The 13,044-nt window shown below is 36.5% G+C and overlaps 1 protein-coding gene across 1 annotated transcript in view; it reads right to left on the reverse strand.

Moving 5' to 3' along the window:
* LOC107683286 (large proline-rich protein BAG6-like) overlaps positions 1–2,768 on the reverse strand; it is a 19,273-nt gene extending 16,505 nt beyond the window's left edge. Inside the window, exons 1-5 of the mRNA XM_016479343.1 lie at positions 2,561–2,768; positions 1,962–2,060; positions 1,664–1,781; positions 1,205–1,449; positions 1,050–1,121 (exon numbers count right to left, since the gene is read on the reverse strand). Coding sequence (XP_016334829.1) covers positions 1,050–1,121; positions 1,205–1,449; positions 1,664–1,781; positions 1,962–2,045 — 519 coding nt within the window. The 5' untranslated portion in view covers positions 2,046–2,060; positions 2,561–2,768. The remainder of the gene's footprint in view (positions 1–1,049; positions 1,122–1,204; positions 1,450–1,663; positions 1,782–1,961; positions 2,061–2,560) is intronic.
* Positions 2,769–13,044: the final 10,276 nt, after the last annotated feature.

The following is a 13,044-nucleotide window of genomic DNA, read 5'->3' on the forward strand; positions in this document are numbered from 1 at the left end:
TTCCAGTTCCTGCCAATATCCAGCAATTTCGCACAGCCATTGAAGAGGAGTGGACCAACATTTCACAGGCCACAATCAACAACCTGATCAACTCTATGCGAAGGAGATGTGTTGCACTGCGTGAGGCAAATGGTGGTCACACCAGATACTGACTGGTTTTCGGAGCCCCCCCTGACCCCCCCAATACAGTAAAACTGCACATTTTAGAGTGGCCTTTTATTGTGGCCAGCCTAAGGCACACCTGTGCAATAATCATGTTGTCTAATCAGCATCTTGATATGCCACACCTGTGAGGTGGATGGATTATCTCGGCAAAGGAGAAGTGCTCACTAACACAGATTTAGACAGATTTGTGAACAATATTTGAGAGAAATAGGCCTTTTGTGTACATAGAAAAAGTCTTAGATCTTTGAGTTCAGCTCATGAAAAATGGGGGCAAAAACAAAAGTGTTGCATTTATAATTTTGTTCAGTGTATATATAGAGATATATATACACACATATATATAGAGATATATATACACACATATATATATGCTTGTTCTATGCAAGTCTCTTATGCTAGCCAAGGTTGGCTGCTTTTTTATTTTTAATAAAAAAACAGCAATATTATGAAATATTACAATTTAAAAAAAAAATCTATTTTAATATATTTTAACATGATATTTATTTCTCTGATAGCAAAGCTGAATTTTCAGCATCATTACTCCAGTCTTCAGTGTCACACGATCCTTCAGAAATCATTCTAATATGCTGGTTTGGTGCTCAAGAAACATTTCTCATTATTACCAACATTGAAAACTGTTCTGCTGCTTAAAATATTTGTGGAAACCTTGATGCATTTATTTTTTCAGGAATATCTGAAGAACATAAAATTCAAAAGAACAAAATTTCTCTGAAATAGAACTCTCTTTAACACTCTAAATGTTTTTACCCTCACTTTTGATCAATTTAACGCATCCTTGTTGAATAAAAACATGAATTTGCTTATTTTTGCATGCAATTTCCCCCACTACAAAAGAGCTCTCTTTAGTTCACAATGGTCCTCACCCCCGTGCTGGTACTGACACGTGGATTTCTTGCACTGTCTCCCAGGCCTGTCAACATCTGCTGAATGGACATCTAAGAAAAAAGAATACATTAAGCAAAAAGTACCAATATCAAGCTATACAAGTGATACTGACTGAGTATAAAAAAATCTCCACCTGAACTTGCTGAGGATCCATAATGTTAACCGGAACATTAAAAGTACCCAGCATAACATAGCTGTTGGCGTTGCGGTCATGCGTAGGCCCAAGAGGGGTCCCTTGAGAGCTACTGGTTGAGTTTGGGTTCTGATTTCCTCCCTGTGTCGCCCCAGAGGACCCTGGAACGCCACCCGAGTCGGAGCCCTGTTGGTTGGTCTGCGGTGGGGCCCGCTCTACCAGGTGAATTACTTTTCCGTCCACGTCTAGACAGATATGGATGAACAGGGACAAGTACAGAAAAGTCACAAGACTGCAAAGGGGATATTATTCAAAAGCACATGCTGAAATGTATAAATAAATGTGTAGTTTTGCTACACTTTTTCAACTGAATTTGTTTTCTATGGAATCGTATGTACAACGTCAATGGAGTTCCCTCGAAGGATTTGTAAACTGCTGTTTTTATGCAAATCAACTCACTGTACTCTGTTAGGGTTCTCTCATCTTGAAGTACTCTGCCCTGGTAAATGAGTCTTTGTTTGTCAACGGGAATTCCAACAGAGGGTGATATGTGCTCCTTGAACTCTTTCACAGTCATCTACAGCGAAAGGAGAAGCTGTCAATTCAAAAGACAACTGGCAGACAGTGGATTTCTGTCTTTACCTGCGATCACATGACTACTTCTTCACCTTAAATTGTGGTTAAATGCAGAATGCCAACTCATCATTATAAAGGACATGTGACAATATGCATAATAGGAAAAAAAAATCCAGCTTACCTGTGCCTGAACTGTGTAACTCCTGCTCAGGGAGTCCAGAGTTTTCACAGTCACCTCTATGTTATTGTTTGGTTGTTCTTCCATACTGTCTGTATTACGCTAGAAAGCAATGATAACCAGGCAGAAAGTAAAAATAAATAATAATAATAATCTGCTGCCTACCACTGAACACATAAAATCCTATAATAAACTACGTCACAGCGAAGGAAAACTGTGTTACATCACACACAGGCCACAATTGATACCCAGCTGTCATGTACACCCCACCTTTCCAGAAGTTTCTTAATTTACTCGAAGCATATTCTAGAAACATATGCTTTCAGATAGTAAAAGCTATTGAACTCTAAACTACAAAAACAGAAAAAGTCCAGGACACCTGCTACAAACAACCTGCTAACAGTCACTTGCTGCTAAATAACCATCAAACAAGCGTTTATGTAGCGTTTTTAAGATAGCATATGTCCATTTATTAAAAATACATTACTTATTCACGCATTTCGCCTCATTGTCACTGATAAACTAAACAATTAGTAGTAAAGAGACGAATTAAAGTGCGCTCGAGCTGTGCGAACATGTTAGCTCTCCTATGTTTGTCCTACCTCGAGTCGCGGTTATTCCTGGTTGAAATTCGCTGTTTTGCATATACGCAATACTTTCTGAGTTTACTAACAGTATGGCTGTAATTTGTGCTTGTTTGTGTCAAACCGACTAGTTAATACACTGATGTAGCGAAGCTAAAAGCATCGCGCTATCATGCTAGCCGGTGTTGCGCTACAAGCTCAAGGAAGTGTGCGATGACGTCACGGCGTTGTCAGAAAATCCGCTGTAAAGAACTGCATGTTTGAAATTAATAAATTAGCAGTTTGGCATGTGAGGTATTAATTACTTCAATATTAAAAGTAATAATAATAAATATTTGTGGAATAATAAAATAGCATTTTTACACTTGTTTACACAGACAGCACACACAAGGCCTAGAGCTGGACTATGCTATTATGAGATGTAGCATTTAAAACACAAAACTCTTAATGGATTTCACCTTTCGTATTTCTTCAGTTTGCCTTTGATTACGCAAAAATAATTCACCTTCGGTTTTAATTAACATCCATATACTACAATGCATATAGATAGCCTACAGTAAATGTGTAGTCTATTAGTGTGCCATTTAATGATAGGCTTGATTTCCTTTTCAGCAGTGGTCTGTGGAACAGTCAAAGACCACAATTTCCATTTATGTTATGCATTTATTTCATGGTTGGAAAGATTTTTCTGCTCTCAATAGTCAATAGTTCTTTTATACCCACATAACAAAATCTGTACATACGTTTGAACGAAATATGTGGTCATAGTTTGGACACTTAGCATTGTAATGTCAACACTGAGATCAACAAAGATGATTGAGCAAAGGCAACAAAATGTTTTCATTTTGTGATCTTTATATGAAATAGCCATCTGTAAATTAACTTAGCAATTAAAAGTGGATAACTTCCACTAAATATCTGTGATCAACAACACTGACTGCTATGCAAAGAAAAAAAAACAGTGATGCAGCATATTAATTATTGACATATAAGTACAGTGAGGGGGCAACGGAAAATGGAAAAAGATGAACGAAGGTGGGCCTAATTGGGAGCATGAGAAGCGGAAGTGGCCCTGTGGAACAGTGCAGAGGCGTCAACTGATGAGAAAATTCGTTCAAGCGCGATATATATCAATGTATGGTGCATAAAAAAAACTTGACCATGCATAGTGCAGTTAATGCCATCCGCCACTGGCATCTGATAAGGCACTGCTTAGTGAAAGTTTCTTTTAAATACACTCTTAAAAATACCAAGAGGCTTTTTGCAGTGATGTCACAGAAGAACCATTTTTTGTTTTCCCAAAGAACCTTCCAGTAAACAGTTCTTTAAAAAATAACCATTTTTTTCTTAGTGTGAAGAACATGTTAAAAAACGATCAACTGTATAAACTATATAAACTGCTTAAATGCAAAGATACTGTACGTGTGAACATTGCGCCTTTCTTTTTCTAGCAAAAATTACAATGTGAGTTGACAGTTATGAAGCAATTTCTCACTCCCACAGGTCACCAGCAGATACAGAAATCTCCACAGTCCAGATCTACATCAACCGTGCTGCAGTGTGATAAATGAGAATTCACATGTAAGACTTCTGCTTGTAGCACAATGATCTGATCTTATCATGGGACAGACTGCATTTAAAAAATATTTGATATTTAATGTAATAGAATAAAATACATTATGAATTAATTATTTATTACAAATGTTGTATTACTATAAATTGTATACTAATATTCAATGCACAGCCTGCTTAGTTTATTGTTGTTTAACATGTTTAAATAGTCTCACCAGTTATAGGATCCAACAATAAAGAAGTCCGTTTCAGCGGAAGATGGATGGCGTAAACAAATTAGTTAGAAATTGTGACACAAGTGACTGTTTATTCCATAAATCATGTACCCTGAAAATGTAAATGAGTTAGTCCACAAACAAACAAACAGGCGCCTGGTAAAAGTGTAGTAAACAGTATGCAAATAATTCCAGTAGTCATTCCTATTGTTCCCGCACATTTTGAATCACATTTCTATGACCTTTCCAGATATTTTTTTTCATTAATACTTGCAGACAAGTTTTACTGTACACAAGAATAAACCTACAAAAATGTATGTTAATATGCAAACATATAGATTTTATCCATTACTTTTTTTTAGAAAACCTGTCCCAGTAAAGCCTTTTCCAGGCTTGGGACATTGTAAAATTCCTTGATATTTATAGGTTTTACATGACTTATTATTCCACGTTATGCACATTTTTAGAGAAGTTAATGCTAAAAAGGAGCCTGATCTTTTCACATGCTTGGTTATATTAAGGCATCAAAAGACTGTTCCAAAAGGATCTTAATTATGCGACCTCCAGATTTACACTGTATAATTTACATTGCAGGTCCACACTCTTAAAAAATAAAGATTCCAAATGGGGATTTCACAGTTATGCCATAGAAGAACCATTTTGGGTTCCTTTCAATTAACAGTTTTTAAAAGAACCATTTTTTTTATTAGTGTGAAGAACATTTTTATATCATAAATAAGTTTTTTTATGCAATGTAAAGGTTCCATGGATGTTAATGGATGGTTCTTCATGGAACCATATATGCCAATAAAGAACTTTTATATTTAAAAGTGCATGCAACAAATCAGTCAATTTTTGGGGTTCCATTTCAGCGGCTACCTGCCGATGTAGTAAGCAACAGTAGTCTACTAATGTCAATTGGGCAGTTTTACTTTCATATCCACAGTTTTATCTTGGTTTGGATCTATAGTGATCTGTTTATACCAGGTGCACAACACAGCAGTGGGGAAAGCACAGGGCATTCCATAATCATTGTGGCTAACCTCATACAGAATGTCACCTCACCGGTTTTTCTTCCACAGATGGAATACTGAAGAGAACATGATGCTCCCAAAGTCTGATCTCAATCTCTCCTCCTTTATGTCTCTTTCCCTCTTTCTTTCTGACTCCTTCAGCTGTTGTAAACACACACCTCTAAATATACAGCGGTCTTTCCCCCCTCCCCAACAAATGAAAACAGAGAGACTCTCGCGAATCATGCTAGAAAGACTGACTTGAAAAAAGTACCAAGAGCAAGTATGAGAGTTTCCCACTGAAGAGTCTCCACCTACAATTGGCTATTGACCTTCTATTCTTATCTCAACATCTGATCTTATCTCCAGCAAACATCTACTTGAGTTTCCCTCTCATTAAGATGAGGAATCCTGGTTACACAAAACTTTTCTCTTTTGTATCTGTGCTAAATACAGTATATGACACATATGTGGTTCTATGTATAATCGGTATTGTGCTACGCTTTCAGTTCAGTAAATGACAGAGGTGTAAAGAGTAGGCATACCTGAAAACAATACTTGAGCAAAAGTACAGATACCTTACAGTGAAAATTACTACACTACAAGTTACAAGTCACCAATTACAAAACTACTTGAGTAAAAGCCTTAAGAGTATCTGATTTTAACTGTACTTGTACTTAAGTAGGCCTATTTTACTCATACTAAATATAGGCTCAAAGATGCAGAGACATGCCAGTGAAAAACTGTAATGTTGTGGAAAAGCTGGGGAAACCGGCAGAGGCAAGAATCTATGTGCACTTGTGCAGGTTTTTAATGGAACAACTAGAACAAACTAGTGATGTTCGGTTTTTGAACGAATCGTTCTTTTGAGCCGATTCTCACGAAGTAACCGGTCGAGCCGGTTCACAAATCGAACTGAATCGAACTTTAGTTCCGGGTTGATGACGCAGGACGCACAGCCGAAGTAGCACGTCCAACTCAAAAAGAACCGATTGAGCCGGTCCCAACTGTCGAAGTTTGCTGAGGATTACCGAGGACTCAACCAGAACCGAATGAGTCGTGGCGAAGTTTGCCGAGGATTACCGAAGATTCTGATGAGTGAGTTGACGATACTGTGCAAGGCGCGTACTGGAAATTTGCTTATTATGGCTGTTATTAATTTACATTTTATTAAAACCTGCAAAAACCTTTCTGTCGAGTGATGTAAATAAATTTTACAATAGTTTATTGTGCATGCATATTATATTTAAAGTTGCTTAAGCGAAATAAAGGAGTTTATAAGGAGTTAAATACTGGTTTATTTATTCTTTATACTGTAGAACATATCCGCGTTTGTGCATCAATGTCTGTAATGTGTGCTGTAGGTGTGAAACTTTTAGGAATCTTATCCAAGTTGTAGGCTAGTCAGTATTGGTCAGTCAGTCGTATCTGACCATAGACTGTATAAAAACAGCATCTGACACAAGATAACAACACACTCCTGGGGAGACTAATCAAGGGGAACCAATGAACAAACGGACTACAAACTTACTACAAATACAACGGGAGGAAGTGACATAAAAGTCCAAGACAAGGCACAGAGAACATGTAACAAAAACCAGAAAGAGTGGATTTGTGAGGAGAGCAATCACGTTTATTTTCTAAAACCAAAATAAAACTGAACACCTCAAAATTGCAAAAAAAAACAAAAAACAAAACAACAACAACAACAATATCCTTCAAAAAGGTCTCTTCAGTATAATGGAAAAATAAAATAATGTTTAGTAGAATTAAAAAGTCAAAGCCTTCTTGCACTGGATGTGCTGGTTTCGGCCTCATTGCCGGCTGCAGTCATGTCCTCATCTCATATATAAAACACCTGTGATTCACAACTACTTGCTAAGGAACTCGCATTCACGTAAAGTAGCCTTGTTGACAAGTTTGGGTGAGTAAGGGCAAAACGCACAAGATATAGTACTTTCAGTGCCCTGTAGTTGGTGATATAATTTCTTTTGTACCATAAATAAACTGCATAAATAAACAAAATGTAATGTGTAATTGCAATACTCATTACAAATGTAGTGGAGTAAAGAGTACAGCGGCATATACAAAAATGTAGTGAAGTAGAAAGTAAAAGTTGCTAATGTTACATCCCTAGGATGTATGTATTTAAAGAGTAATTGTTGAGGTGTGTTTTTCCACCCTTTTGGGGTGTGGTTATGTGTCCCCTGTGTGTGTGCTCTCTCTCCTCCTATCTCTCTCACTCTCTGTTTCCTGGGCAGTTTCAAATTACCCACAGGTGGTGCTCATCAGAGAGTGTGCTGCAGACGGAACAGAGCTACAAAAGAGCAGAGTGAACACTGTTTGGAGAGGCTCACTTCTCCCCTGCTCCAGACTTGTGTTGGGTGTTTTCTCTTTAAGGTGTCTGTTGATTGAGAGGGTAACTTAAATAGTTATCTGTTAAGTGAATACTTCTGAAAGTAAGTTGTATCCCTGTTGACTAGCAGATTGCGTTGTAACCATATAGTGTATGTAAATTTACTTTAATCTTACTTTTCTTGTTAAGGTATTAACAGGTACTGTAACTTATTTTGGTTTATTTGATTTATGCTTAGTTTGGAAGCTGTAGGGAGAGGTTGCCATTTTATTTTGTACTCCTGTTTATCCCTGTTTTTGGTTAGCAAGGGAGTTGAGGAAAGCTTATGTTGTTGATTTCTTTTCTTTTCTTTTCTTTTACTCACATAGGTTATTTAGTACTCCTCCTGTTAGTTAGCTGCTATTTTGGTTGTTGTTTTGGCCGGGTTCTCCTGAAGATGTTTATTGCTTCCATAATTCTGGCTTTCCTGAATAAATTAAGTTGCCAAACTAGGTGGTTTTTACATTTTTTCTGGAGCAGAGGACTGGTGTGATTCCTCCATGTTTTTAATGATTTTGCCCATATAAGTTTTAGTTAACCTGTTACTCCCAACCCTAGACTGGGGATGGGATCGTAACACTAATATCTTTGATACTCAGTAAAACAGAATATCCAAAAAGATACTCAAGTACAGTAATTAATTACATTTCCTTAAATACATTACACCTCTGGTAAATGAAAATGCAACTAACAAAACATGCCATGACTCTTGTATGTTTATATATGAAGACTACAATGTACATAAATAAAGAGTTAAAGGCCCATTCACACAAAGGATGATAGGGAACACTTTACAATAACAGCACATGAATAATCACGTACTAACACCTAAATTGAATATACTTTAATATGAACTAATGATAAGTTAAGACATGTACTAGTCAAGAACTAACCTTAATTCATATTAGATCATATTAATACATCTGTGAATAATGACCTCCTTGACTACGTTACAACATATTTGTTAGTTAATGTATTAATTAACACTTTGGGTAAGTTTTCACACATGAATTCATATCACCCGTGTTGTAGTTAAGGTAAGATCTTGATGAATACATGCCTTAACTCATGATTAGTTCATAGTAATGTAATTACTTAAGGTGTTATTAAACCTAAACTGAGGTGTTAGATTATTCACGTGTTGTTATTGTAAAGTGTTACCAGATGGGAAATATAATAATATTGATTTACATTTACATCTATGCATTTAGCAGACATTTCACTTACAAAAGAGGAACAAAGCTATTCATCAAAGAGCCAGCAATAGTACACAATGCCTGATATTGATAAATATACAATTTTTATAATTCAAATTCTACAGGAATGGTGAAGTCCACACCACAAATATAACAAAAAAGGCCTGTTCATGCCAAGAATGATAACTGTAAAGATGACTATAACGATAACTATATTAGTGCGTCCACACCAACGGTTGATAACATTCTGTTTACCATAAGCACACTGCAGTTACAACATCTGCCCCTTTAAAAGACCTTAGTAGAGGAAGCGGCATTTCATTTGGACAGGAATGAAAACCGAGTGAGGGATAAATTTAGTGTGTTGAATGGATTGTAGTTTAACAAGATACCAAGTGTTCAGCTGATGAAATGTCTATGTTAAAAAAAAAAAAAAGTTGCTCAAATGACATGATCTAGATAAAGATCGTGTAACGACTGTAAATCTATCCCTCATAGACTTGTTTTCCATGTTAAATTCAATATGGCGCCTAACCTGATGTTCAAGCTCTTTAAAATTAGGTGGATTCAGATTGGCTGTTAATGTTTTTATTGTTCATTAGCTTCTGAAAGTGATTCAAATGATATTATTCCTCTATGTCATCACTGTTATAGCTGTGGTGTGGACTTCACTGTTCTCATAGAATTAGAGTGATTATTAAAACTTTATAGTTATACTTATCATCCTCGGTGTGAATGACCCTTAACAGCTTCAAACATCCTATTAAAAATCCTATTAGTGGCAGTGCTGTTTTTGTACACTGGTCGTTTTGGTTTCATCTGAAGGATTCCTCCATATATATTTTAAGGAATGTGTTTTTTTTATATTGATAACACCATGGTTATTCACTGCAGTCACAATCACTTGAGACAGGGACAGTACAGGAGTGTTTGTCTTTGTGTGGGCTTTTGTGTAGGAGTATGTGGTATGCATGTCTTCATAGGAAAGTACAAGCGACTGAATGGGGGATGTCCCAAAGGTTTTAACACATCCAAGAGAAGAAAAGAACAAATGCCGTGGATCAGTATAAACACGTAACTACTACCTCCTCTCCTGGATGAAACACCACATCACGCAAACACATCATAACCCCTAATATCTCCTTGGGCAAACCACCCTTTCCTCTTTTTTACATGTCTGGTAGAGCTGAAGAGAAAGTGGCTGCTTTTAGGACTGACATATGTGTTTAAATAGAAGCCACATATCAATGACCTTTTATCTTCACTTCATCTTTGTTGTGTTGCCGCTGAAATCTCTGTATCTGTAACAATAAATAGGCAGAAGGGTATTTTATATATTTACTCAGTGAAGCCCAAGCATAAGTCCAATCACTTTCAGCAACTTCAGACCTCATTTCTGTCAAGTACGGTGATGTTCTGGCCATCCACCTTCTCTTATGTTTCCAACCACAGCCACTACCACCGAAAGAAACTGAGGAAGACAGAGAAAAACACACAGCGAGAGAGAGAGAGAGAGAGAGAGAGAGAGAGAGAGATGATCCAGGGCTAGAAAATGAGAGCTTGAAAAGGGGAAACCCTGTGGGAGAGACCATGTCTAGATGCTCATTCAGTCCCACAGCCACATTTCACACTACAGCACACACTAAGGTGAGTAAAGCAATCTCTCTCATAATCTAGTACTCAGTATTGATGAGATCTGGTCATAATATAATATTGTCATTTAATTCTCACTCTTTATATTCCTTATAGAAGATGTTAATTGAACAATTAATTGAATAATTCTATTGGGGATTTGCATTTAGCCATAGATCTGTGACGAGTAAAATGTGACGAGTTGGACAATAATCAACATGGAGGGATGTGTGACTCCTAATTATTCAGATTAGATGTTGATCAATATGCAATTTTCAACAACCAATTCTGAAAATTTAACTTTAGATCCCCCAATCCTAAATATTTGGTAATATAATTTAACACATTTGCCAACTAGGCTTCAAGGAGTCTCTTATTTAGATTAGATTTATTATATAGTATGACATTAGATTAGATTAGTTAACTGTTAATCTGGTAAATGCAGGATGAGAGAGAGAGACATGATCCAGGGCTAGAAAATGAGAGCTTGAAAAGGGGAAACCCTGTGGGAGAGACCATGTCTAGATGCTCATTCAGTCCCACAGCCACATTTCACACTACAGCACACACTAAGGTGAGTAAAGCAATCTCTCTCATAATCTAGTACTCAGTATTGATGAGATCTGGTCATAATATAATATTGTCATTTAATTCTCACTCTTTATATTCCTTATAGAAGATGTTAATTGAACAATTAATTGAATAATTCTATTGGGGATTTGCATTTAGCCATAGATCTGTGACGAGTAAAATGTGACGAGTTGGACAATAATCAACATGGAGGGATGTGTGACTCCTAATTATTCAGATTAGATGTTGATCAATATGCAATTTTCAACAACCAATTCTGAAAATTTAACTTTAGATCCCCCAATCCTAAATATTTGGTAATATAATTTAACACATTTGCCAACTAGGCTTCAAGGAGTCTCTTATTTAGATTAGATTTATTATATAGTATGACATTAGATTAGATTAGTTAACTGTTAATCTGGTAAATGCAGGATCATTTTGTATTGCCGTTTGGTTCTCAGAAAGATGAGGGGAATAATAATGGGAACTCTTTGGAAAACTCTTTAGAAATCCACACATGCTTTTCTATTGACATGCAACAAACACACAGTGAATCTCTTTACAAGAACTATGTTCACCAAAAATGTCAGATCAGCGGTAAAACAAACAAACAAAAATACTTGCTTTAGAAGATAAGTTGTTATCAGTTTACAGAAAAATGTCCAGCTTCAAAGTACTGAACACTCAGTATGTTAAATTCTACCCACCTAGGTTTAAGGTCAGGGTATCTTTGTGGGTAACTTTGGAATTTACCTCACTTAAGTGAGAGGCAAATATACCCCTGCTTTTTTTAGCCATACACACATGCATAACTAGAAACCGATTTGAAGAGAGAGTAGATGGGTCTGGGGCCTGTAAGTAAAAACATATGGAGATTTGTATGCACATATTTACATGGAATCTGCAGGTTTCATTCATGATTTAAATAGATTTGCTCACCTCACTAGTTTTTCTTTTTCTTCATTCACTGTTTGTGGTTGTATAGCCTATGTGAAATATTGTACTTTCTAAGGTTGTGCATCCAGATCAAGTCCATGCATTTAGGTCAGTAGGCTGTTATGTTGGTTTCATCCACATGATTCACTGTAAACATATATCTTTGGTTTCACGATGCATTTGTTTCCTTTTTCTCAGTCTCAGTTAGTCACAGAGATGACCAGCTCAAGTCACCCCAGCTTCCGCCTCCTGATTGGCTGGTGCTGCCTGACGAGTTCAGCTCTTTTGATAATGACAGTATATCTTGCAGCAAAGGCAAGTTTGCTCAAAACGGTAGAGTGACCTGCAATTGCGTCCAACCATATTGCTTTGAGATAGCATAGTATATCATATAGAAACACTTTAATAGCCTGTTTTCAAGCATATTCTCATCCATCTGCCATTGGAGTGCCAAACTGATGGTCCCAACCCAACCCTATGCTATAGACATTAATCAGGTTAGATGCCATTTTGAATTTAACACTGATGAAAACGAGGCTGTAAAGGAAAGACATGGAGTCTTTAGAATGGCACACGTTGTATAAAGTTCCTAGATCATGTAATTTTTACAAGTCACAAATTTAATACAGTTTTTTTCTACTGCAAGTTTTTTTGTTTTGTCAAATGTTGGTGGTTTTACTGCTCAGATAAATAGAGCAATGTTTTGAAAGTCACACTTTTTACACTTTCAGGAGGAAATCAATCTACTAATGGCTCACTTATAGTTGCCTCTGCATATTGAGTTGGGATAGAAGTATTTTTAACATTGCATACTTCAGTTTGATTGCAGTAGTACCTGATATTTCTAAGTTGTTTATTTTCATATGAATATGTTTTTTTTTTTATTTCTTCTTTAGTTAATCACGACTGGAGACAAAGAGCAAAATTCAACAGGTTTGCTTTATAATCTTTTTAGCCCCCTCCCCCCCCC

Source organism: Sinocyclocheilus anshuiensis, unplaced genomic scaffold, assembly GCF_001515605.1.
Source record: "Sinocyclocheilus anshuiensis isolate Anshui unplaced genomic scaffold, SAMN03320099.WGS_v1.1 scaffold1170, whole genome shotgun sequence".
Classification (NCBI taxonomy): domain Eukaryota; kingdom Metazoa; phylum Chordata; class Actinopteri; order Cypriniformes; family Cyprinidae; genus Sinocyclocheilus; species Sinocyclocheilus anshuiensis.